This window comes from Gopherus flavomarginatus, chromosome 6 (assembly GCF_025201925.1).
Source record: "Gopherus flavomarginatus isolate rGopFla2 chromosome 6, rGopFla2.mat.asm, whole genome shotgun sequence".
NCBI classification, from domain to species: domain Eukaryota; kingdom Metazoa; phylum Chordata; order Testudines; family Testudinidae; genus Gopherus; species Gopherus flavomarginatus.
In genome coordinates, this window is record NC_066622.1 from 63,527,465 (window position 1) to 63,555,345 (window position 27,881).

At 42.1% G+C, this 27,881-nt stretch overlaps 1 protein-coding gene across 2 annotated transcripts in view; it reads left to right on the forward strand.

The window, feature by feature from the left end:
- RHOA (ras homolog family member A) overlaps positions 1–27,881 on the forward strand; it is an 84,794-nt gene that overhangs the window by 37,349 nt on the left and 19,564 nt on the right. Inside the window, exons 1-2 of one of the 2 annotated variants that reach the window (XM_050960350.1) lie at positions 19,065–19,252; positions 26,312–26,469. In XM_050960350.1, coding sequence (XP_050816307.1) covers positions 26,314–26,469 — 156 coding nt within the window. In that variant the 5' untranslated portion in view covers positions 19,065–19,252; positions 26,312–26,313. Of the gene's footprint in view, positions 1–19,064; positions 19,253–26,311; positions 26,470–27,881 lie in introns of those variants that run through there. The other variant, XM_050960351.1, reaches the window with a different exon arrangement.

Genomic DNA, 27,881 nt, shown 5'->3' on the forward strand with positions numbered 1-27,881 from the left:
TAACGTGCAGAAACCTCTTAGGACACACAAATTCAACTCTGTTCTTAAAAAAAGGTAAAGTTTATTAAAAAAACAAAAGAAAGAAAATACATTTTGGGAACTTAGGCTATTGCTAGATTTAAAGAGAGCAACTACAATGATTAAGCATCAAAAATAGTCTCTTGAGGTCCAGCTTAAAGGTTATAAGCAAAACAAAAGCATCTGGAGTTAGCACAGAGGAGTCCACAAGCCATAAAGAAATAAAAGGAGATAAACCTGATCGCGTCTTCCTAGACATTTCCTGATCTACTTGCATATCTGGGGTTTCAAATGAGTAGTTTCTAGGTATGATACAGATGATTTTTCATACTTGGCCCCAAGCTTCTTTCTTCATGGTTCCAGCCCTCTCCCCGAGAACAGACAGACAGAAGGAGAGTTTTGTTTCAATTTAAAAAGTTCTACCCTTCTCATTGGCTCTTTTGGCCAGGTGTCCACTCACTTCCTTTTACCTATGCATAGCAGTGACTTTTAATGCTTTACAGGTAAAGCAAGTAGAGAACAGCTACTGAGAGGGATTTTATAGCTAACTGCCTGGCTGGGTCCATAAAAGGGAGCTCTTCCTCCCTCCCTCATTCCCCCATTTCACTTACCACAATCCTATTGCAGTCAATAGTAAAAATTTGGAGGCGGGGGAGAACCACATCTGAATTTTTGAAAAACAGAAGTAATGATTTTGGCTGAATTATAAATTTTCCATTGAAAAATTACATCAAGATTTGGCTATGGAAGATTTCATTCTTTAATAAAATTTAATTTTTCAGCTAGAAAATGTTCTGGGTGAAAAACTTCAACCAGATTTAGTAGCTTCCTTTTTCTGTCCAGATTCTACAGATTTTAATTTTTATAAAAGTTCCTTATAGTGAACAGTGCTGTTAACATGGTTCTAAACCCATGCACAAGATTTTATCGGCCAAATGCACCAATTCTGTTGGTACTGAAAAGATGTAGGTTTCATTACATTCCATAAGGCACTGAAGCTCTCTTTCCACTTTTTAAAGAAGTCCAATTGATAGGTGTCATGACTGTTATATTAGAAATCTAGTGCAGTGCTATGTGGATATTTATAACTTCTTTGAGAACTGGTCCCTATGTATATTTCACTGTGGGTGCGTACACACATACTTCATGTGCCTGAGACTAGAGAAATCTTGCAAGCAGTGTCCGTTGGTCCACACCTGCGACCCTGTTTTCCTCATGCTCTGCACAGTGGGTATAAGGGCCAGGGTGGACCAACTGCTTTTTCAGTTCCTTCTCTACTGCCACATGGCCTTAGTCGGGACCTCCACTATCTAGAGCTTCTTCTTTCTCTCCAGCCATAAGAACAGCCATAATGGGTCAGACCAAAGGTCCATCTAGCCCAGTATCCTGTCTACCGACAGTGGCCAATGCCAGGTGCCCCAGAAGGAGTGAAGCTAACAGGTAATGATCAAGTGATCTCTCTCCTGCCATCCATCTCCACCTCTGACCATCAGTCAGTCTAGGGACACCATTCCTTACCCATCATGGCTAATAGCCAGTAATGGACTTAACCTCCATGAATTTATCCAGTTCTCTTTTAAATCCTTATAGTCCCAGCCTTCACAACCTCCTCAGGTAAGGAGTTCCACAGGTTGGCTGTGCGCTGTGAGAAGAACTTCCTTTTGTTTGTTTTAAACCTGCTGCCTATTAACTTCATTTGGTGACCCCTAATTCTTGTATTATGGGAATAAGTAAATAACTTTTCCTTATCTACTTTCTCCACATCACTCATAATTTTATATACCTCTATCATATCCCCCCTTAGTCTCCTCTTTTCCAAGCTGAAAAGTCCTAGCCTCTTTAATCTCTCCTCAGATAGGACCCTCTCCAAACCCCTAATCATTTTAATTGCCCTTCTCTGAACCTTTTCTAGTGCTAGTATATCTTTTTCGAGATGAGGCGACCACATCTGCACGCAGTATTCAAGATGTGGGCGTACCATGGATTTATATAAGGGCAATAATATATTCTCCATCTTATTCTCTATCCCCTTTTTAATGATCCCTAACATCCTGTTTGCTTTTTAGACTGCCTCTGCACGCTGCTTGGACGTCTTTAGAGAACTATCCACGATGACCCCAAGATCTTTTTCCTGATGAGTTGTAGCTAAATTAGCCCCCATCATATTGTATGTATAGTTGGGGTTATTTTTTCCAATATGCATTACTTTACATTTATTCACATTAAATTTCATTTGCCATTTTGTTTCCCAATCACTTAGTTTTGTGAGATCTTTTTGAAGTTCTTCACAGTCTGCTTTGGTCTTAACTATCTTGAGCAGTTTAGTATCATCTGCAAACTTTGCCACCTCGCTTTTTACCCCTTTCTCCAGATCATTTATGAATAAGTTGAATAGGATTTGTCTTGTCCTCAAACCTGTAAATGTTTCAGCTTTAGTTTTATTAGTATGGGTAGTGGTTAGTTAGATTCCCCAGTCTTGGAGCCCCTCTGGGTTCCAGTATAGGAATTAGATTATGCCCGGGACACCGGGCATAAAAAGTGTCTCCTGTCCCCACTCCTTCTCAGTCACTGATGACAACCAACACTGCCTGTACTGCCTTGGAAAAGAGCACACCTCTGCCAGGTGCACCATCTGTCACTCCTTCCCTAGTCAGACTCAACGGATGCAGAAATTCTGGTTTAAAAAGCACTTCATGGAAAAGATTGAGGGCCCAGTCAGATTCAGGCCACCCTCCAACTTTCCTCTAGTACACTGGACAAAGTATCGAGAAATATGCCATCTATCGCAAGGCCTGACTTGGGAGCTAGGGACAGCACGCCTACAGATCCTCTGTCAAGATTTCATCGGTAGGGCAGGGATTGGTGTCATAAGCACAAGAGAAGATCTTTCTCTAAGTCAACTCTGAAGAGGACAGATCCCTCCCGAACTCTGATCATGTTGGATAAGTCTTTGCACCCATCTCCCAAAGACTAAAGATGCTCTAACTTCCAGGACTGTGATAAAAAGGCTCATGGGACAAGTCTCTGCTGGTACCAGACTCCTCGCCAGCAATAACTTCATTAGTAGTACCATCTGGGTCAAGAGGCTGAGAATTGCCAATTCAAATGAAGAGTTCTCATTGGGAACCTCAGCCACCAGCAGTACTACCACAATATCGTATGGATGTGGCAACCCAGAGCCTTCCTACGTTGGTTCTGTCAGTTTGAGCAGACAGAAACCCCACACGCTCCAGGGAGAGCACAGAGATGCAACACGCCAGAGGATATCTTTGCTCTCTCAGATCTGCAGTCTCGTTGTTGTCAGGACCATTTCTCTTCTGATCCCACCTGAAGACACTATGGGAGAAGTAAATACTCCATCCTGCCTACTATCTAAGACTTCCCTTTAGTGGAATTGATGGCACTACTGACTCAGCTGGATCTGGCTTTCTCGTCATCCGGGGAAGTACAGTTACTGAAGCAACCATCGTCGTCTCCTCTGAAGGAGATCAGTTCAGACAGGAAAATGAGTTTCCTGGAACTAGCCTCCTCCCAAATCAAGACATATTTCTCTTGGGAACAGTGTTGGTATACCATTCCTTGGGGACATCCATAACCCACAATCAATCCTTCCTCCTGGGACCCATGGGACCCACATGCATGATGATCAGGAAGGGTCTGTGCAGTCTGGTAAGGACCTCTCCCCTCCGAGAGAGTAAGCAGAGTTTCCTCCTGGCTCTATAGGAGAGGAAGACTATGAGCCCGGTCTGCCAGTACAGGTAGGAGTATCTTCCTCATTTCTTGATGAAGTGATTGCTCCAGCTTTGCTGTCCCTTCTTCTCTCCCCACCCCACCCCATGACAAAAAGTAGTTCCAAGAGCTGTTGTGCAGGATAGCAAGGAGCTCAGTCTCCTTACAGGAGGTCCAGGACACTCAACACAGGCTCCTAGACATCCTGCAGGGTCCAACCAGGTAGCACTCCCAGTGAATGATGCCATACCAGAACCAGCAAGAGGTGTGTGTCTTATACCAGCAACATGCTTCCCTACCCCAGGAGAGCTGAGCAGTGTAGCTTTTTCCTAGCTAAGAGATCAGAATTTCCGTCTACCCATCCTACACTGAACTCCCTAGTTATTCAGGCTGCCCCAGTAAGATCTAGGCAGCAACAGCCAAGAGCCCCTACCCTCCAATAAGCATCTAGACCTAATAGGAGTTAAGTTTTACATTTGCTAGCTTCCAGGTTAGAATACTGAACTGTTGAGCACTCTTGGATAAGTAGAAATTTTGAATTCTGAAAATTGTAGAGTTAAAAGATAAATTACTTCAGCAGGGCTCAATTTCAGGACCTTATTGATGAAGGAAAGCAAGTGGCCAGAAGTTCACTGTAATCTGTGGTAGATGCAGCCAACACTTGCATAGAGGTTGACGGCATGTGTTGGGAATCACGGCTACAATCTTCAATTTTTCAGGGCAGTCCTCAACACTGAAGAATTTTGTCCTTCGATGAGACCAAACTTTTCAACAAAAAGACTGATGGGTTTTTGCATTCACTAAGGTCTCCAGGGTAGCCCTCCACTCCCTGGATGTATATGTACTCACCATCACTAAAGGGAAAATACCACAAACATCCCTACCAACGAAGGCCTGTGCTTCAGCCATTTTACTGTCAGCAGTCTTGTGAACCGCCACATAAAAGACAGAGTACAAAAGGAGAATGCTCCACCTGCCCCTTCCACATCAATTGAACCTCACCCACCAGCCAAAACACACTTTTGCAGCTCTCAAACATTGTCAACCACTATTGATGCCATATTGAAACCCACTCCTCACATTTCCTGTGACTGTCCAGTACTCTGCCATAACTGGAGTACAATAACAATGGACAAGTAGATGGTGAATATCCTCCATTCCAGCTGTACTATCGAGTTTCACTTCCTACCCCTCCAAAAACCCCTTTCTCATATCCAGGGGCCAATCTCAGGAGGAGATCCTACAGGAGGTAGAATCTCTTCTCAAATGGGGAATGATAGAGTGAGTATGTCTGCAACTCCAGGGACTAGAGTTTTATTGGCAAATATTTTCTAGTTCACAAAAAGAAGGGAGGATGGAGACCCATTCTTAACCTGTGCTAATTCAACATTTTTATTTGCACACTAAAATTCTGTATAGGTAAACTGGCATTGATATATTACCATCCCTAGGAAAGGAGACACAGTTCACAGCTCTCAGTCTGAAAGATGGTTGATGACGGGTCCTGACCACTGAATACATGGTACTTGCATTCGAAGTCGCATCCAGGGTCTTCACTAAAGTGTTTCTAATAGTATCAGCACAATTCAGACAAAACAGCTTCACAGTCTTCCTGTAGTTATATTTGGCTTCTCACTGGCATGACTTGCCTAGAAACTGCTTCATCTTCTATCATTCCTAGGAGTCTGGGAGAATTTGGAACAGTCTATCCTGATCCCAGTGTAGATTATAGAATTTATAGGAGCGACCTTGGATTCAGTCAGGTCAAGGGCTTATCTCCCAGTAGACCAATTCATATAATGAGCAACCTGATAGACCAGTACATGCAACCCTCAAACATCAGTTTGGATTTGTCTTTCTCTCTTGGTGCTCATAAAATCATGTACATTCTTTGTGCCATTACCTGCAGGCTTGGCTCTGAACAGAGTATAGCATGAACACCAGAGTGACAATTCCCAGTGTGGAAAGATCCTGGCCAAGTGTGTTGGTGTCTTTCTGACAAGATAATTACAGATGTCTCCTTGCTAGGTTGGGGAGCTCACATGGACAGACACAGCACGGGCCTCTTAGATGCCATAGGAGACCAGAATGCACTTAACTCTTTGGAACGCCTTCCAGTCTGAGAGGCTTGCAGAGCTTCTCTATCATTCATCCAGTTTCACCATGTACTCATGTCAGACAACACAAGTCTTCTACAGAAACAAGCCTGAGCTGTGAGATTCATCCGCCTGTATAAAGAAGTGGTCACCTTATGGACCTGGTTTATCAAAGGCTGTATCACTTATCAAGCTATACCTTCCAGGCTCCCAGAATTCATTATCAGACAGCCGCAGCAGTCATTTTGCTATTGATCATGAGTGGGAATTAAATGATTCAGGGGTGTAGAGCACTTTCACTCAGTGGGGAATCCCCACTTTGAAGCAAAAAAAAAAATGCAACGTATCTGCTCCAGGAGAGCTCAAGGAAAGCATTCTAGGCAGAGTGGATAAAAATAGATTATTTTATTTAAATCAGTTTTTTTATATTATTTACATTATAATTTTTTTCTTTTTAAACTTAAATGTGTTTAAAATCTGCATTTTAATGCAAAATATGTTAAGGCCTAAACATATTGTGATCTTTTAAAACATTTAAATGAAAAATAAATATGCTAAATCCATGAGCCTATGTCAAAAACTTTGAGTTAAAGCTACTTTTTCTATATAAAGAGAGAATCAGGAGAAAACATCTAACTTTTTGAGGTCAAGCTTTATAAATGTGGCACAATAGGTCACATACGGTATTACGGGCCTGATCCTGAGGGGGACCCAGTGGCTGTGCTATTAGGGTTAGGAGACTGGCAAACTCATCACAGGCATTGGGACCCAGCCTCTGACATCAGGAGACACCATCATATATCTCATCACAATCATGCGCTGAGCTCTACCAGCCTTTGGTTCTAGATGGTTCTGGGCACTTCAGGTAAATGATTGTGCTCTGTCTCCTTGAGTGTGTACGCAAACAGAAATCCATTCATTTCATAACTGCCTCCCTCTGTCTCTGAACAAATGAAATACTGCAGTGCTAAAGGCTCGTGCATTACATGAGAAGTAGTCTTGGATTATTAGTTCATTGATTTTGTTTTTTGGGGAGAGAGGAGTTATGTAACAAGGGAGAAAAAGCAGAGTATGCAACCAGAAAGAAGCTACACTGGTGTCAAAGCAAGAACACTGGAAGAAGGGACAACATTCTTCTAAGTGCAGCCTTTAGTGTTGATTTTAATACCTTGGAAGTGGAGGAAAAAACCTGCCATGGCTACAAGTTGTTTAAAAAAAATCCTATTGGGAATTTTTCAGGGAATTTCTGAACCTCCAAGTAAAAAGCAGATACATACCAAATCTAAACAGTGCAGCAACATAGAGATACAAGGCCTGGTTGCCCAAATGATACAATATTGCGAAAAATGTCCTCGGAAGGCATTGACTGACTTTGTTCAGTCAAATCCCCACCACCATCTTCAATCTGGATCTAATGGTTACTAAACATTTCTGCACGATTCTTATGGACTGCCTACCATGTCTTACTATGCTAGTAAGTGTATTTTGGATTGATTATTTATGCATTTCAAAATGTTTATGTTCAAAATATAATTGGTATGTTTTCGTGGTATTTATCAATTACACTTTTATTGTTACTGCTGGACTTCTGAAATGATTTTTCTTTGCTTAGTATAATCAGACATCCTAGGTGTAGATTTCCTGTTTAAAAGTGAAGTTTGATTAGGCATTGACTCCCCCCCCCCCCAAGCTCTTTTGTATGTTAGAGATAAGGGTTTAAATAGATTATCTAAAATCTTTACTATTAATTATTTTCCTGTAGAACTGGGTTTAGAATAAATTACACAAACAGCTGCAGCAGGAGGAATCTGTCATTTTATTTTATTTTAAGAAATGGACTAATAGTGAGAGTGACTTACTTTGCCATTTAATTTCAGGGTCCAGATTAGACATGAGGTTTCTCAGTGTTCAGTATCTGCAGAGTTTTCAACTTCAGAATCATATGCTGGTAATGCCAGCAGTGCTGCAACTAAACATATGAATCATGGATGAGTTCATAATCAGGACTAGCAAATTCCAGTTGCTCGGTTAATTTATGCAACAAATTCTCCCTTTCATCTTGTTCAGAAAAAACATTGCATTGGGACGGTTCAATCATTACAACCAGACTATGTTCCATCTGGTGCAGCTGAATTTGTAGGAGGGTTGATGGATACAGTATATAAGAGGAAAATTGAACAGTGTGCAAAAATTACTGATGGGGAAACAGGGTGTGTTTGATTAAATCAAATTGATTTAAATCACTTGTCAGGAAGACTCAATTGAATCATGCATTTCTACATAAAAGTTCATTCTTGTTGGTTCTTATAACCTTAATACATATTCTTCACAACTCAGATGTAGGTGTCATTTTTAGAAGGTACCCACTATACATTTTTAAGTGATTTTATTTTGAACTTTTCAGATTCATTTTCTGATATAGCTGTAAAACTAATGATTGTTTGTTTCATTTACCAAAGGTAACTGAAACAGATAATTCACCTCCCAATGACTTAATAAATATCTCCAGTTCAACAGGTTAATCATTAATATTTGGAAGATTTTCTTGCCATGCTGTATTAGGAGGAGAACATCACAATACAGACATTTCAGTTGTTTTTTTTTAAATAAAACAACGTTCTGTATTCTGGATTTTTTCTTCAGCATAAATATAATATTTTGACAAAACAAGCATATTAATTTTTGAATGTAAACATTCAAGATTTTTAAAATCAGATGTGTTTTTTTTGTTAAAATTGTTTTTAACTAAAATAGTTTAGTTTTTTTTTTTAATGTTTCATTAAACGAACTGTCAGCCAGGTCAACATGAGAAACTTAAAATTTTGGCTTCTGCTATTAACTTCACCTTCATTTTCTTGTTTGTTCATAATCTGGAAAAGAAAAACAAGCTTTCCTGCTTTTTCAGGTCCCAAACAATTTCTCAGTTTGGAATGAATTAGTCCAAAAGAAGAAGATATTCTTTCTACGCCAGAAGAAGCAGCTACTGCTGTTAAAAGTGAGATTATCACCCTAGTACCGAGGATTGAGAATATTTACGAGAAAATGAGTTGGCGATAGTGCTTGTTCCATTTGCTTGTAATTTAACTCTGTCGTTGCCTATTTTTCTTTTTAAGATCTCACTCAGTTCCTTCCAAATTTCAACAGCATCAGGAATAAAATAGCTATTTCCCTGCATTTTGTTTAAGGCTACAGATATAGGCTTCAGGGTACTCAGCGTGTGTTCAATATTTCTGTTGAGAACTTTGGCTGTGACAGTGCCATCTATTTTTTCACAATTTTGTTCCCAAACTGTCATCAGATTAAGCCATTCTTGATATAGAGGTCAAAACAGTCCACTACTGAGTTCCATCACAGAGCTGTAAACGGGAATTTCAGTGGGAGTTCAGTTGGAGGAGCAGTTTGTATGTATGGAGGCTGGTAGGGGCAGTGTGCTGGGAGAGGAGCTGAGCCCTGATTCGGGGGCGGTGCTTCACTGCTTAGGGGTCCTATAAAGGCAGCCAGTCAGGCAGTGGCACAGCAGCCAGCAAACAGAGCTGTAAACAGGGGAGTTAGAGTGGGAGTTTACAGGGGGAAGTTGTGGGGGAGACTTAGAGACCTAAGCAGAGGAACTGACAGGCTAGTGAAGGGAATGGGTGGCAGTCTGCCAGTGTTCTGGTGCCTGTTGGGGTTTGTTTTGGTTGTGTTTCTTGGACTAACAGGTTTTAGGTGAGAAGGCTATGACTGATACAGAGGCAGCAGTAAAAGACAGAATGAGGATGACTGGATGTGGAAGCTGTGGTATGTACATGATCCTGGAGTGGGTACCTGAAAAGAGTTTCATCTGCATGAAGTGTCACCTGATAGAGCTGATGGAAGAAAAGATCCCAGGACTGGAGATGCAGGTGGAAACTCTGGTTGAGTTTAGAAGGGGGTTCGAGCAGGTGATGGAGCAAAGACATGAGGAGGCTGAAAGGATAAGCTCAGACTTGCAGATGGAAGCAGGACCAAAGAATTCTGAGGGGAGACTGCTGGGTGAGGAAAGTGGATGGTGGAAGCTTGTGACTAAGAGAACCATGCAGGAGAAAAGACGGGCCAGTGAAAGAGAAATAGAGCTCAGGAACAGGTTTGCAGAGTTGGAAAATGAAGAAGGGACACAGCAGGTGATCACTGAAGGTGAGAGGGCAAGGAAGAAGAGAAAAGCAGCTAGTCCTACAGGAAGAGGGGAAGAGTCAATGGAGACAACACCAAATATGAGCCCCAGGAGGATACAGGATGGGTTGCGGAGGATTGCAAGGGTGAATAGGAATTGAGAGGACTTGCAGCCAGTGGAAGCAGGGAATAGACCAGAGAATCACACTGTCACCAGGAAAAAGCAGGTCTACGGGATTGGGGACTCCTTACTGAGAAGAATAAACAGGCCTGTAACTAGAGCTGATCTGGAGAACAGAAGAGTGTGCTGTCTGCTGGGTGCTAAGATACGGGATGTGGACCTGAGGCTGAAAAGGATCCTAACGAGAGTGGGAAAGAATCCTTTGATAGTCCTTCATGTGAAAACGAATGATACAGCTAGATTCTCGCTGGAACATATCAAGGGAGACTATGCCAGACTGGGGAAGATGCTTAAGGAAATTGAGGCTCAGGTGATCTTCAGTAGGATTCTGCCTGTTCCTAGAGAAGGGCAACAAATATGTGACAAGATTATGGCTATCGACAGATGGCTCAGGCAGAGGTGCTATAAGGAGGGCTTTGGGATGTACGGCCACTGGGAAGCATTCATGGACAGAATACTGTTCTCTCGGGATGGACTTCACCTGAGTTAGGAGGGAAATAGACTTCTAGGATGGAAGCTCGCCCAACCGATTGAGAGCTTTAAACTAGGAATTTTGGGGGAGATGGTTGGGAGATGTCCAGGTAATCTCCACGCCAGAATTTAACATTGAGAGGGAAGAAAAAAAAATAAGAGGGGATATAGCCGTGGGCAGAAGAATGGATATAAGGAGGAAGAGTAGTGTAGATACCAGTCTAATAGGTGATACTGGTGGTAGAATGTCTGTGCCTAATTGGGTAAAGAATGTCAGTGAAGCCAAATGGCAAATATTAAGATGTTTGTGCACTAATGCGAGGAGCCAAGGTAACAAAATGGAGGAACTAGAGCTACTGGTGCAGGAAGTGAAACCGGATATTATAGGGATAACAGAAACATGGTGAAATAGTAGTCATGACTGGAGTACAGGTATTGAAGGGTATGTGCTGTTTAGGAAAGACAGAAATAAAGGCAAAGGTGGTGGAGTAGCCTTGTATATCAATGATGTGGTAAACTGTAAAGAAATAAGAAGGGATGGAATGGATAAGACAGAATCTGTCTAGGCAAAAATCACTTTGGGAAAGAAAGCTAGTAGAGCCTGCCCTGAGATAGTGCTTGGGGTGTGCTACAGACCGCCGGGATCCGATCTGGATATGGATAGAGACCTCTTTAGTGTTTACTTCGTTAAAAACATTTAATGGGAATTGTGTGATCATGGGAGACTTTAACTTCCCAGATATAGACTGGAGGACAAGTGGTAGTAGTAATAATAGGGCTCAGATTTTTCTGGATGTGATAGCTGATGGATTCCTTCACCAAGTAGTTGCTGAACCAACAAGAGGGGATGCCATTTTAGATTTGGTTTTGGTGAGTAGTAAGGACCTCATAGAAGAAATCGTTGTAGGGGACAACCTTGGTTTGAGTGATCATGATCTAATTCAGTTCAAACTAGATGGAAGGATAAACAAAAATAGATCTGGGACTAGGGTTTTTGATTTCAAAAGGACTAACTTTAAAGAATTAAGGAGATTAGTTAGGGAAGTGGATTGGACTGAAGAACTTGTGGATCTAAAGGTGGAGGAGGCCTGGAATTACTTCAAGTCAGAGTTGCAGAAACTATCAGAAGCCTGCATCCCAAGAAAGGGGAAAAAAAATCATAGCCAGGAATTGTAGACCAAGCTGGATGAGCGAGCATCTCAGGTGATTAAGAAAAAGCAGAACGCCTACAAGGAGTGGAAGATGAGTGAGATTAGCAAGGAAAGCTACCTTATTGAGGTCACAACATGGAAGGATGAAGTGAGAGAGGCTAAAAGTCATGTAGAGTTGGACCTTGCAAAGGGATTTAAAACCAACAGTAAAAGGTTCTATCGCCATATAAATAAGAAGAAAACAAAGAAGTGGGACCGCTAAACACTGAGGATGGAATGGAGGCTAAGGATAATCTAGGCATGGCCCGGTATCTAAATAAATACTTTACTTCAGTCTTTAATAAGGCTAATGAGGAGCTTAGGGATAATGGAAGGATGACAAATGGGAATGGGGATATGGAGGTAGATATTACCACATACGAGGTAGAAGCCAAACTCCAACAGCTTAATGGGACAAAATCGGAGGGCCCAGACAATCTTCATCCAAGAATATTAAAGGAACTGGCACATGAAATTGCAAGCCCATTAAAAATCAGTAAACTCAGGGGTTGTACCGTACGACTGGAGAATTGCTAACATAGTTCCTATTTTTAAGAAAGGGGAAAAAAGGTGATCCGAGTAACTATAGGCTTGTTGGTTTGACATCTGTAGTGTGTAAGTGACCCTGCTAGCAGGTAGGGGATCTTGGGACAACTACTGCACTGGTGGGGTGCAAAATAAACTTTATTAAGAAAATGCAAAAACAGGGAAAATTCAATAGTGAGGGGTATGGGGTTTGTTAAGGTAGACAATTGGGGAGGGGTTTATTTTAGTAAATAGTATAGGTGGCTTCAATAGTGGGGTACAATTCAGTGGGGTACAATACAGTTGGTAACCATTTAACACTGAAGTATAAATGTAACAGGTAGCTAACAATTTCTATGTAAAGGGTGTGTCACAGCAGCATATAACCAACTAACAGTTATGGGTAAAATGTGTTAAATAACCAACAACTCTAGGTAAAAATGTGTCTCAGTGGTGTAAATGTAAAATGTGAGGCGTGTCAGAGAACAAGGGTAACCAATTGGGTTTTATGCTAGATTTCAGTAATACAATTGAGGTTTGGCAGCAGTAAGAGCAGGGTGAACATGTGGGGGAAGGGATTAAAAGAGAGAGAGAGAGAGAGAGAGAGGCAGTGGTAGAGGAATGAGGTTGGGGGATGGGGGAAGAGGAGCATGTGGTGGAGCAGAGACCAAAGGCAGAGGCGCTGCGGAGGGAGATTTAAACTCAGGGAGACACAGAGCAGACAGGCTGCAAGTTTAAACAGCAGAGAGACTGCAAGGAGTGACTGGGGAGCTGGGGGCGGGGTTAGGGCAGCGGGAAGACAAACTTAACCACAATTATACAGAACACAGCAAAATCTTCTTTATGATCTAACTTAACCAAGACTACACAAATTAGCAAGTAACAGAACACAATGCAACAATTCTTTTTTAAACCTAACTTACAGAGAACAATACAAACAATTCTTTAAACCTAACTTAACCACAGCTATGCAAAATGAAATTACAACTTATCTAGACTAAGAACCTGATTCTAATAGGTGCACCTTACACTATGCAGCTACACTCTTTGATCACTACACTCTTTAATCGGGAGGGGGAGCTGTTCCAGAGAACGGAGTGGTGTGTGCCCAGGGTACAGCTCCCGGGGGGTGGGGTGGCTGCAGCAGTGGGGTGGCTGCAAGCCGGCGGCCCAGGATACAGTCCAGGAAGGCACAGCTTAGCAGCGGCACAGGCTTATTTTTAGCAGCAAAGGTGCTGCGGAGCAAGAAACAGATTACAGATACAGACCAAGGAGTTAGCTTGGGTCTGTCTGCTGGGGAAACAAGGCCAGCAGCTAGGACAGGGGGAGTCTGCAAGAGAGAGTTCTTACCAATCCCCAGGACAGCAGCAAGCACAGAGGCAGGAACAGCAGTAGCATCGGAGGATGGAGAGAGGACTCGATTCGCCTACAATAATCAGGAGATCTCCAGGCACAAATTCGTTGTTCGTGGGAGGGGAGTTTAAAAACAGGGATGTGCTCAAGAACAAACAAGAGCGGGGAGAGGGCCCCCCAAAGACCCCTACCTGATCAGACCAGGTGGCAAAGCAAGGACCTTCTCCGAGGTCTGATCAGAAAATGTCCGGCTTTAAAGGCAAACTCAGGCAGTTTCCCACCAGTAGTTATGATTGGCTCCTCTTGATACAGGGGAGGAGAGAAGGCAGGGAAAGGCTGCGGGTAAGCATAGGCATGCCTGGGCATGTTCTGAGCCACAGGTATGACTCATATGCTTAATTAGTTGGCCACTTCAGGTCTTGCATTTCTGGGCAGTGCCCCCCACACCGAGCCTGGGTCTGAACAAAGGAGCCAAACAAAGAAGCAAAAAGCCCCCTCCCTAGGCAGAGCAATGGCTCCAGTTAGTCTGTACAAGCCTTTCCTATGAATAGGGCTGTGACTTTAGTTAGCACAATGGCCGGGAGGGGCGGCTACACAGGACAAACAGAAAGGAGAGGGGAAAAAGGAATGCAGCAGGGGGACAGCTGTAACAGACAGTAAGGTCTTTGAAAAAATTTTGAAGGAGAAAGTGGTTAAGAACATTGAGATCAATGGTAATTGGGACAAAATACAACATAGCTTTACAAAAGGTAGATCGTGCCAAACCAACCTGATCTTCTTTGAGAAAGTAACAGATTTTTTAGACAAAGGAAATGCAGTGGATCTAATTTACCTCGATTTCAGTAAGGCATTTGACACAGTTCCACATGGGGAATTATTAGTTAAATTGGAAAAGATGGGGATCAGTATGAAAATTGAAAGGTGGATAAGGAACTGGTTAAAGGGGAGACCACCTTTCAGTACGACCCGTTGTAAACTGTCAGGCTGGAAGGAGGTTACTAGTGGAGTTCCTCAGAGATCAGTTTTGGAACCAATCTTATTTAATCTCTTTATTACTGATCTTGGCACAAAAAGCGGGAATGTGCTAATAAAGTTTGTGGATGACACAAAGCTGGGAGGTATTGCTAACACAGAGTAAGGACCGGGATATCATACAGGAAGATCTGAATGACCTTGTAAACTGGAGTAATAGTAATAGGATGAAATTTAATAGTGAAAAGTGCAAGGTCATGCATTTAGGGATTAATAACAAGAATTTTAGATATACATTGGGGACACATCAGTTGGAAGTACAGAGGAGGAGAAGGACTTCGGAGTATTGGCTGATCAGAGGATGACTATGAGCCGTCAATGTGATATGGCCGTTAAAAAAGCCAATGCAGTTTTAGGCTGCATCAGGCGAGATATTTCCAGCAAAGATAAGGAGGTGTTAGTACCATTGTACAAGGCACTGGTGAGACCTCATGTGGAATACTGTGTGCAGTTCTGGTGTCCCATGTTTAAGAAGGATGAATTCAAACTGGAACACGTTCAGAGACGGCCTACTGGGATGATCCGAGAAATGGAAAACCTGTCTTATGAAAAGAGACTCAAAGAGCTTGGCTTGTTTAGCCTAACCAAAAGAAGGTTGAGGAGGGGATATGATTGTTCTTTATAAATATATCAGAGGGATTAATATCAAGGAGAGAGAGGAATTATTTAAGCTTAATACCAATGTGGACACAAGAACAAATGGGTATAAACTGGACACTAGGAAGTTTAGACTTGAAATTAGACGAAGGTTTCTAACCATTAGAGGAGTGAAATTCTGGAACAGCCTTCCAAGGGGAGTAGTGGCGGCAAAAGACATAACTGGCTTTAAGACTAAGCTTGATAAGTTTATGGAGGGGATGGTATGATGGGATAGCCTTGTTTTGGCAATTCATTTGGCAATTGATATTTGATTATCAGCAGGTAAGTATGCCCAGTGGTCTGTGATGGGATGTTAGGTGGATTGGGATCTGAGTTAGTATAGAGAATTCTTTCCTGGGTGCTGGCTGGTGAGTCTTGCTCACATGCTCAGGGTTTAACTGATCGCCATGTTTGGAGTCGGGAAGGAATTTTTCTCCAGGGCAGATTTGCAGAGGCCCTGGAGGTTTTTCGCCTTCCTCTTCAGCATGGGACATGAGTCACTTGCTGGAGGATTCTCTGCAGCTTGAGGTCTTCAAACCACAATTTGAGGACTTCAGTAACTCAGACGTAGGTTAGGGGTTTGTTACAGAAGTGGATGGGTGAGATTCTGTGGCCTGCATTGTGCAGGAGGTGAGACTATATGATCATAATGGTCCCTTCTGACCTTAAAGTCTATGAGTCTTGTGGGAGAGTTAGTTTGGTTCCTGCCACTTTTTTCAGAGCAGCTGCTGCAAAGTGGTGGTGGTGGTTAAAGTATTTTGCCATTTTAACAACATTAGCCTTTATTTCTGGAATACTGAAGTCTTTGGCTCAGAGGTGCATCAGATGAGCACTGCAACCATATGTTATTAGCTTGGGACTTCCTTCTAAATAATCTTTTCTCAACTTGGATATATTTGCATCATTGTCTGTGACTAAGCTGCATACTAGACATTTGAATTTTTTTTTTCAGTTTGTTATAGCTTTTACTGCTACTTCTTGTAAGTATTCTGCTGCTTTTGCATTTCTGATGTATCAATTGTTTCTGTAAGGAAGACATTCCCTTCTTCTGTTGTCACACAAGCACATACCACAGGATAATTGTGAACATTATGCCACACATCAAGACTCAGGTTAACAATTTTACCCTCTGGACCTTTTGCACACTGCCCAATTTCTTTCATACATTTTATCCAGCAGTTTGCCGGCAACATCTGCTGTTTTGGGTGGATTGTATCCTGGTCTTAATGAATGAACCATGTTAATGAAGTGTGGATTCTCAATCATACAGAAAGGAGTTTGTTGCATAAACAAACCAAGCAATTTTTAATCAATTACGTCTTTTTTTGTAATCTGCTGGTTCTTATCGCAAACTTATCTGTGGCTGTTTCTGGATGGCGATTTTTTTTTTCTTTTTTGCTACAGATGATATGCTGTGGCTCTGTGACATACATGATGTGACTGAAACACTATCGTTGGCAGATTACTCTGAAACTATAGAAAATGATGGTGATCTTGAAGGTGGATAGTCTTTCAGAATCCTGTATGTTGAGGATGGATTCTCCTGAACAAAATAAGTCAATGCAGTTATTTATCATCATCATACTGCTTATTTAGTATTACTCATTGTATTCACTGACACTCAGTACTACTTTCAAGGTGAAATTGTAAAAGGAAGATCTGCCTATTTCAGCTATGTATTTTTTATCACAACTGCATCTAAAATGATAGTACCCTAGAGTAACAACTATATATTTTTTGCTCAAACATGAGAATTCAAGAATAGTCCAGAAGGAAGACAGGCAGTCCTTAAGAAAGAAGTATGAAATAAAAAAGTTTACCAACCTGAAGATCCTGCATGTTCAGACATGTTCCTTTCATCATCTTCAGTGCAGCTTCCTCCTGAGAGAGAACACTTCTCATGATATTGTTTCATTTGGGCAAGCAGGCCTTGCATTTCTTGTTGCGCTGTTTGCATTTTGCACGCATGCCTGTCTTACTCACAGGAGAGGAACTTCATTAAAATATTCCCAAATTGGGTCTCTTTCACGGCCTACTGCCATTATAGGTTTTCCCATCTTGTGAGAGAATGGTATGGTAGATCTCAAATCAGTGAAGGCTACACTCAATCCTCAAAACTTCTGGAACATGCTGCTCAAACAGTGTTACTTTTGTTTCTACTGCCTGTCCCTCCCCTCTCACATTTATCTCCAGACTTCTTCTCCTTGTCCAGATCTATTCCGCCCCCAACAATCTTCTATTCATTGACCTTTTGAAATGTTGCACTTTTAGAGAGAGGTAAGGGGTTGACTCTGTGTGCACAAATTTGCAGAGGGACAATAAGACTAAGGTCTGTTATTTCTCACCTCTATTTAGAAACATTTTTGCTTTTAAGAAGCATATTATCTCTGGAGACACAAATCCAGTTTGAGAACTGCAAAACTAAGCATCTCTGATAGTGCTCAGTCTAGAAGATACCAGGTCCCATTGGCTAGATAGAAAGATTAATCTATACCGAAGCCCCTGAAACTCCATAAGATTGGGTCCCTAATCCATGAACTATTGGAACTCATTTACAAAACTTTTTCTTAAACATTACATGAATATATTGTCTCATACTATAGATTTAGAATTTATAATCCCTATTGCATGATGAGATACATTATAGCTCAAAGATATCTTAATTAAAACTAGATAAGTTTTTTCCTCAAAAAGCATTTTATCAAAAAAATAAGATTTAAAAAAAAATCATTTATCTTGTCTACCCTGCCAGGAAATTCATTAATGTGCACACAGTGATCCAGTACTATGCACTGGTAACAACAGAAGATGGAGTTGTCTGTCTTTCAGAAACAATTGAAATATCAGAAGATGCCCATGCAGCAGAGTACTTAAACGAAGTAGCAGTAAAAGCTGTAACAAACTGAACAAAAATTCAATTATCAAGTGCATAGCTTTTGTGTCGAATCCTGCAACTTGCAATATATGGGTGCAGTGCTCGTTTGAGGCATCTTTTAAACAAGGGCCTAAGTACAACTTTCGGAATAAAGGAAAATGGTGAAATTGCAAAATACTTCCATAACAACCACTTTGTTTCAGCCTCACTGAAGAGAGCAGGTGCATCCAAATGAATTCTCCTCCAAAATGTAGGATGGAATTCAGTGGTTGACTATTTTGAGCTATTTGGTAAGAACTAGCCTTTCCTGATGACAATTTGTGAAGCAAATTATGACAAAACAGATGAAACTGTCACAGCCAAAATAGTCAACATCAGACTAAAGGGAATTGGAGAAGGTACACTGAATATACTGAAACATATTTCCATGGTCTTGGACAAACGGCAGAAAGATTGCTTCTATATTGATGTCCAACAGCAATAAAGAATACTCAATGACAAAATTAAATTACAGGCAATAAAGAAGTGGATGGATCAAGCACTTAACTGCATTTTCTTGCCAATATTCTCAACCTAAAGTACCAGGGTAGATGTCTAAGTGCTGAAGAAGATGATGCTTTGACATGAACATCTAATAATCATCCATACTATGCCAACCATACTAAATTTCAGGGCTGGGGATGAACCATTCAAGCATTACATGTTTGCTGCTGACGTTTTAAAGAAATTCACACTACTGAACAGTTGGAAGTCACTAGCTAAAGCCCCTGGAGCTAGAGTTATTGAAGTGATAAACCAGCTTTTGACTGTAGTTGTCTCTTCTGCAGGTATAGAGAAAATTCTCCATTTGGACTAACTGGAAAAATCAATTTAGGATTGAAAAAGCAAGAAAACTTTTCTCTCTTCCAGTCTGTGAATAAAAATGAGGAGGGAGAGGATGAAATCTTACTAATTTTATAAGTCTAAAGGACTACCTAAGTAATTTAGGAGACTGGCTCATTTTCAAGAGACTTAGGTGAGTAAGAGCTTATGCTCCAGTCACTTTCATTTAGGCATATTTGAAAACTTTCCCTGGCTGGTCTGAAATAATCAGTTTAATTCACTGACTATAGTTAATCCTTCTGTTTAATAAATCACTTATTAAATTGCCATCAAATGAGCACAGACAGCCAAAGCTGAGCCTCAGCCATGAAGGATCTCCAGAGGATGTGGAGGGCAAAAGAAAATGAAATTGTATACAAAAGTACAGATTTATCAAACCTGTATACTTCCAGTCCTCTTCTATGGACCGGAAACATAGATGTTGCTTAAACAAGACATCAGGAGGCTGGAGGCATTTCATATGCCTTGCCAGCAGTGAGTACTGGGAATAAAGTGGTTTGATTTTAATCGGGATGAATTACTGACAACTGACCTTGAGAGGATTAAGTCCTCATCGATCACCACCGGTTGGCACTTTTTAGTCATATAACCCGCATCAGAGAGAGCGAGTCCCACACACATCGAACTCTGAAGATCAGGGTTGAGGTCAGGAAGGGACATTGCCTGGTCATGGACTGGTGGCAGCCACACGGCTATCCGTGATTAACTTGGCTGTACCAGATCAGTAATAACCCTGTGGAGCTTTTAGTTGCCTGGAATAAAGCCATACAAGGTGGCCATGGACATTCGGCAGAACGGACTTTTGCTATCTGAGTGTGGTGGTGGTTAAGTTCAGCTATGCCGTCCCTCCTATCCCCCTATTACCTCGGGTTCTATGGAAGATGCAGTTGGATAGGGCATGAGTCATCTTTATCTCCCCCAAATGGCTCAGACAGTTCTGGTTGACAGTTTTTTCCTACAGATGTCATCCCCGTCACCTATAAGCAATAGGTTCTTCCCTGTTCTCTTGACCCAGCGGAATGGCATAGTCTGGCATCCCAACCTGAATGTGCTTCATCTCATGGCTTGGTTCCTATTCTGAAGCCATGCAAACCATTCTTAATATCACAGAAGTCTCCAAGAGATGTTACTTAGCCAGGTAGAAAGGTTTCTCTGTCTGGGCCCAGCCAAATCCTGTATCTTAGATGGTGGATATTTCTATTATTGTAGACTGTCTTCTTATTCTAAAGACAATGGGCCTTTCCCTTAGCTGGCTACAGGTTCACTTGGTGCCCATCAGTGTATGTCACCTGCCATCAGACAGTTACTCCATCTTTAACACCAGAAGTTTGTGAAGAGACAGGAGAGCAAGCTTGCCCTGGCCTGTTGATGGGGCTAGAGATCAGGTCAACTGTGGTGAGGGAGGCAGGAGCTGGAGAGCCAGGCCACCCCATACAGAGGTGGCTCCTGTCCTTGGGGCTGGGCCTAGCTCTCTGCTCTTGGCATTGTGACCTTGGGGTCTCAATGTCTCAGGGTTCTTTGTTCAGAGGATGACTAAACAAGCATCAGAGGGGGATGAGACTCATGCTTTGCCAGTGGGTTTCACATATATTTGCTGACAGCAGAGGAAGGGTGAGGCTCATGAATCTCCATTCTAGGTTCTGGAAGGAAGTGTGCTCTAATAGTGACAGATCCTTCATTCCCCGCCCCCCCCCCCCTTTCCTCCAGCCTTTTCCAGTTTTCCTCTCAACTCTTCCCCTATGCTTCTCTTCCAGTCTCCCGTCCCTGGGCTCGTCATTCAGTCTTTCCCCCCACCTGTCACTCCCCCTGCCCCACCATGCTTGTCCTCTCTATATCTGAGTGAGATCACTTCCTGCTCCATGCTGCTTGGGAGCCTGTAGAGAGAGCTTTGAGAGCACAGAAAAAGCAGTCTCCTTGCTCTCAGTTTTGGCATCCAGCAGAGTGCAGGAGCTGGGAAGAGCAATTGCAGGGAAAGTACTGCTGGGCCCCTGCATGCCTGAGATGGAGCATGCTCCATGAAATCTTGGGAGAATTTAGCTGCCCAACTCTAACAAAAGTCTCCAAGTAGGTGGGACCTTAGATTTTTCAAAGGTTTATAATGTAGCCAAAAGGCACACTGGCACTCCCCCACAAGCAAAATACCAAGTCCTTGTTCCAAAGCTTCTCAACAAAATGTCAGAATTTTTTGGTGATTTTTTTTTTCACCAATGATTTTAGAAAGAGCTGAAATCTTTTACTGAAATTTTCCCCAAAAATCAATCTGAGGCAGACAGCTGGTGTGGAAGAACTTCATCCTAGAAGATTAAAATATGGCAAAGTTACAAGCAACTAAAACCATGGTCTTATATGGGGAATGTTGGGCAACCTTAAGTCTGAGTAGTACTGTCTGTTCCACCTACAGGTAAATGTCACAGTTTTGGGGTAACTGCATCTCTGATCTTTAGACATGACAAATCCTGCATCTTAGCAAGGGATTAGACTAGATGACGTTTGCAGTCCCTTCTAACCCTATGTCTTTCTGATCCACTCCATGGTTTGCTCAAGAGAGACCCCCTTTGGTTTCAAACCTCTGGCTGTCACCTGTCACTCACCAGGGACACAGATTTTTTTTCACCCAGGCCAAGGATTTAAGCTGCAGTCCTCCTGGAATTCCCAGCAGTTCTGGCCTAGCTCAACACATGCAGTTTCACTCTTTCTCCAGGAACAGTTGTTTACTAATGAACTGGGCATCTTCACAAAGCAGAGTACAGTAGAACACCAGAGTTGTGTACTGACTAGTCAACCACACACTCCATTTGGAATTTGAATTATGGAATCAGGCAGCAGCAGAGATTTAAAAAAAAAAAGGCAGGAAGTATAGTATATGTTAAATGCAAACTACTAGAAAAATAAATAAATAAAAGGGAATCAGCATTTTTCTTCTGCTTTGTAGTTTCAAAGCTGTCTTAAGTCACTGTTAACTTTTGAAAGAACAACCATAATTGTTTGTTCAGAGTTACAAATATTTCAGAGTTACGAGCAACCTCCCTTCCTGAGGTGTTTGTAGCTCTGGGGTACATTTGTTTTAGATTATCTCTGATGTTTTTTGTCCTATTTTAAAACAATCCAAGGTCTAAACACATACTGAGCTTACCTTGAGCCCTTCCGACCCTTTGAGCAGGGTTTGCCTCCCCCTTCGTTTACAGGTTCATGTTGGAGTTTTTAATCAAACCGGAGGTGCTGCAGTCAGCTCATGCTGACACTTTATACAGTTGTGGAGCCTTTGTTTCCCAGGCTTCCTAAAGCAGGTAAAACAAGTCAATACCCCTTTGGTGGAGGAGGAACAGGAGGGCCAAGCTTCAGATAGTGGGTGTCTGTATAGCCGGTATTGGTATTTTCTGTGAATCACCCCCTTGTGATTCCAGATTCTGCAGGAAACCCAGCCAGTGAGCCAGGAACACACACGTGCAGATATCATTTATTGATTGAAAGGTCTATGGATATCCTATGGGCCCATGATGACTGGTATGTCTCAGTACAATAATCTTTCAAGGTTTCAGGCTTCCAAGGTCTGGCTCACAAAAATGCAGATCACCTCTATAATGTGGATGCAGTAGTCTCAAAGATATGCCTTTGTTCATCATATCTGTCACAAAATGGTCAGAGGATGTGTCCACTGCCAAGGATCCTTATATGGGTGGTGTACTAATGCCATCACTGCTAGAGAAACTGACATTGGCAGTGTGGAAGCAACAGGAGCTGGACCAATGCTAGTAAGGGCTGAAAAAAGATTTTTACAGATGAGTGGCTTCCAATTTTAATATACAAACAGGTTCCTCCTAATGCCTGTCCATTGTCTGCACAAAGAGCGAAGACCAGGGGTACTCATATCCCATCACCTGGCTGTAGGTGGGTGAGAGATCCCTGTTCTCTGGGGTACCATTAAGTGCAGCACCACCTTTCTGTCATTTGTTAGCAAACAACACAGTTTTATCCTGTTGCCTGGCTGGGGAGGCTCTCTTTCCCCATTTTGCATGTGGGTTGACTGCCATTAGAAATTGAAATCCGTTAGTGCTATTCATGCCATAGTGGAAGTCCATTCCCACAATTGACTCTCCAGGATCAGCTTTAATGCCTCAGCTATATTACAGGTATAGCTAACAAATCCAATCCAAAGGTGTCGCCAGAGGGTTCAGAAATTGTCCACAGTCTTTGCAGAATCTTGAAACTTGTGTGTTAACGACAGACCTAAAACATGGCTCATCTGGAAACTGAATTAGGGGGATGGCGGGGAAAAGGAAATGCACACTTTTGTGAAACATACATTTAGGATGGGAAATGTCAGTTTTTTAGCTTCTTTTTACAAGCATGTTTTGAGTAGACATTGTCTTGGGAATGCCTCTATGCACCACCAGAAATACCCTCTGGCTGAGCAGAGATATTGCTGTGCTAACTTTCAGCTAACAGGAGCCACTTTGTTGTATCCTACTGTGACTTTAGGGAGTAAACTGTGTCTTAAAGCTTGTGTGATAACTTCTGAAAACCTTGGTCTGAGTTAAGGAAATGTCATCGTTGAATCCCTTCCATGGAAACTAATCATCTGATTCATGCTGTGCAGGGTGAGCCTGGTGTGGGTTTCCTCTCCAGTAGCTGAAGCTGCCAAGCTAGCTTATTTTAAAAGAACCCTGCGTAATTGCAGAGGGGAGACGGAGAGTGATTCATTATAAAATGGGAAAAAAATAGTAAGCGCCTGTTATGCTCCATTGCTGAAGAGAATCTTTTCTAAGAAATGCATATGTTCCACATAAAGCCCCAGAAAAGAAGTCTTTTTTAATTCTATATGTGTAGAATATTTTTCACAGAATGTTCTATCCCAGTTGCTGTTAAACCTCTCAAAGTGCAAGCCCATCATTCTGGATGTTGTGCTTCAGGATTTGTTGGCCTTAGTTAATAAAGTATCCAGCACATTTAAGGTAGTTTTATTTATGTACATTTATTAAAACATGTTTTGCAGTTAAAACTAAGGAAATATTAAATGTAGTTGTTAATGTAGTGTGAATTGTACTCATTGTTTCTGGTCATCTGTCTTTCAAGTTTTTCAAATTCATAGATTACGTCCTCTCCCGCCTCATGTTTATGCATAGATTAGAAAAAGAAAATAAGCTTTCCTGCTTTTTCAACTCCCAATTGGTATCTCACAAGTGAACATGCTAGTAGTCATTGAACTGAACTAGTTGAATAAACTGGAATAAAGGAATATCTTCTCTGCACCTGCAGAAGAGGCCACTGTTCGTCATACTTCAAAAAGCTCTGTTTCCAAGCAGTTACCCAGTGAGAACTTCTGATTCAGTGGTTTGAATTTCTTTAAATCTTTGGCAGTAAACATACATCTGGCCAGGCGCCTTCGCCCCTTAACGAATCTTGTGATCATTGGGCGGTTCACTCAAGGTCTCCTGTGCCAAAAACAAGTTATTACCTTTTTATTTAAAACTTTTAGTAAAAGTGGATAAAAAATTTGCTTTATTGTGGTTTTCTGTCATGTTAGATCGCAATTCCTACACAGGACAGCTTGCTTACTTACCAGATCAATATTCAGGGTCACCAGTGTTAGATGTTTGGCTGCGTGTGTGTTCTCCCTGTGGCTGTTCAGCTCTGTGCAAACAGCCGTCACAGCAGACCTCAGGTGAGCCATCCAATGATCACAAGATCCGTTAAGGCGCAAAGGCGCCCAGCCAGGTTTATTGTCAGCGAAGCACAGTAATAGCACCTGGCAGACTATGAGGCTAGTAAGACATGTATGCCCATGATAATGGATGCAGCTCAGTGAATGGTTGGACTTTTTATTCCCCTTTGGGTGGACAAAGATATTCTCTCTGAGATGCATCTTTATACCCTGATACAAACAAGTTAGTACTGCCTGTGACATAGTTGCCGTCCCCTGACGTGGCTTTTTATCACCCATTACCTTATACATGTTGGTTAGGTCAAAACATCTCTATTACGTATGTTCATTCTGACCTTATCTTTTAAAAGGGGTCAGTGTGTTCCTGTTATCTTTAGGGAATGTGTTTGTACCATTCTTGGTATGGGGTGTTCTGGTACCACCCTTTGGGAATGTGTGTGTGTGTGTGTGTGTGTGTTTAGCATTTCTTAGGAATGTGTGTGTTTGCAATATCAGCCTTGTTCTTGCCAGATTCTGTAATCAGGGTCTTCCTCATAGCAGCCCTCTAATACAAGGGCTTAAATATCTCAGGTTCTCTTGCTACTACAGGGGTGAGTGTCCTTGGAACTGGCTGTAGGAGGAGATGATGGCTTTCAAGAGCCCATGTAGCATATTCATGGAGCTTACTGCTTTAGGAACCTGTCCAACGCACTGAGATAATTCCATCAGTTCTCTTCCTGCATATCAGTGAAGTACTCAGTCTATGTGGGTGGCACTGGATGTCAGGAAGGAGTGGAAAGCCTCTGGTACCTTTATAGTTAAAATACATATTCTGTTGGCTCAGCATGGCAAGTTTACAGCTTTGGCCATCAGTTTAACAGAATATTTGTGTAGACATTGATTGGCATTTCCGAAGAGGAAATTTCTCTGAGAAAGCAAACGATTCAGAAAGGAGCCAGAGGATAATACTTGCACTCTTTTGCTTCCCCTGTCTTGATAGGTTCCTGTCTTGAGTCTACAAGACACACAAAGAACTACTAAGCACTACGGCATCAGACTATTGGTCTCACCTCCCCTTTTACCCTGTGATTTACTATGGGAGACAGACAATCACATGTATTCTTGGGTACCAGATGTCCCAGGAGAATTATCTTGTTCCTCTGGATTCAGTAGGCTTCCAAACATTTTCCTTAGTTTTCCAGCCACTTTCTACATTAGAAATGTATCCACTTGTGTTCTAACAATGATCTGACCTAGATACCTGATTCGCCACTTCACATCTGGTTCTGTTTCTCCCTCCTCCAAGTCCATATGGTCCTATGCTGCATGGTGGGGCAAGTGTCCTTAGGGTTGTGAGGTTTTCAGAGGATGGTGAATTGGTCAAAACTGATGACATACACAGCAATCTTAAGGAACGAGTGTACCAGTTTTCAAAGTTCTTGCTGATTGGGGACATAGAGATAATCAGTTATTCAGTTTCTAGCATTTGTATTATATAATAGATGATTATTTCTGTTATATTTGTCAAGTCCATTTTTTTTTTTCCCCTAGCTATGGCAGCCATTCGGAAAAAGCTGGTTATAGTGGGTGATGGTGCCTGTGGAAAGACCTGTCTGCTGATTGTATTTAGCAAAGACCAGTTCCCTGAAGTTTATGTTCCCACAGTGTTTGAAAATTATGTAGCAGATATTGAAGTGGATGGAAAGCAGGTAGGTACACATTTCTGCAACAGTTAAACAGCACTTATTTTATTCAGAATGGTGAGGAAACCTATGTATGTGAAACCTCTAGAGAGATGTACGTTCTTATGGGACCTAAAACACATTTGAAACCTGTTTGGGGAGAAAGATCATCTGTGAGTGGTGATGTGTCTATAGCTGGCTTTTAAGTGTCAACAAAATCCCACCAGCCTTCTTTGAGTTGAGAAGCTTATACAAAATGCAATTGTCTAGGGTATGATCTTGTTGCAGTAACTTATTTTTCTGGCAGTGGTGAGTAGAATAATGCCAGGATGTCGTCTTGTGAAGAGAAGAGACTGGGTGGCAGCATTTCTGGATAGGTTATCTGGTTCACTGTTTTAGCAGTTCCACTGGTCATAATTTTGCAAACACTATGGTTCCTCTTTGTGGGCCTTCATATATTTCCACTTGTGGGAGTTATCTTTTGGTGACAAGTATGCAGCACCTTGTTCAAAACAATGTCTGTGGGTTAGTATGCAAGTGCCTTCTGGCAGCACTGACATCAGCTGCCCTAGTCTCTATCAAACAGAATGCACCCTCTAGCTGCCTCTGCTCCTTCTTCATAACTGCCAGTAGTGAGAGTGGCCCTTCTCTGGTGTCCAGGTTGATTGAGACAACTTGGTAAATAGCTAATAAGGATAGTTAGTCTAATTAAAAAGCTCAAAATAATTTTAAGTATGCCTCCTGAGCTTTTACCTCTGAGCCCTAAGGCTCTCCCAAGGAAGGGCAAATGTGCCTGGCCCTGATTCCAAAATGGGGTTTCAAAAGGCATGCCTCTTGACAGACCACAATCTGATATGCATGTACATTGCCATCTGTCTATAGGCGACACATCTCAGTGTGTGATAAGTGGCACTTTCACTTCTGGAACCCACAGTCGTAGATCTCAGGCTGGAGGCCCACCTGGCTGCCTAAAGCCTTCAACCAAATGCAACATAGGACCCTGTTTTGGCACTTAGACCTGACAGAACCAGATTCAGTGCCGAGGTCCTTGCCTGTGGCACCCAAGAACACTATTTCCCCAGCTCCAGAACCACCCACCATTAAAGGGCGTGATACAGGATCCCTCCAGCCTCGGTGGCTGCAGCCATAGCCATCAAGCCTAAGCTGGCACCAACACAGGAGGCTTCCTCCTGCACATCAGGCATTCAGTAATCTCAGCTGGTTATGCTGCTCGTGGCACCAACTATACAGAACCCCTCCTCCTGCTCAGAGAGATTTCTGCTCCAGGCTCAGGTATAGACCATCTGTGCAGTGGAAAAAGGAGTGCCACCAGTGCAAAAGGAAAGAGAAAGCACATCATCGAGGAGGATGGGCATAGAAAGAACAAATGGTACCTTCTGTCCTGGTCTCCAGTGAGAGAGTGTGTGCAAAAGAACAAC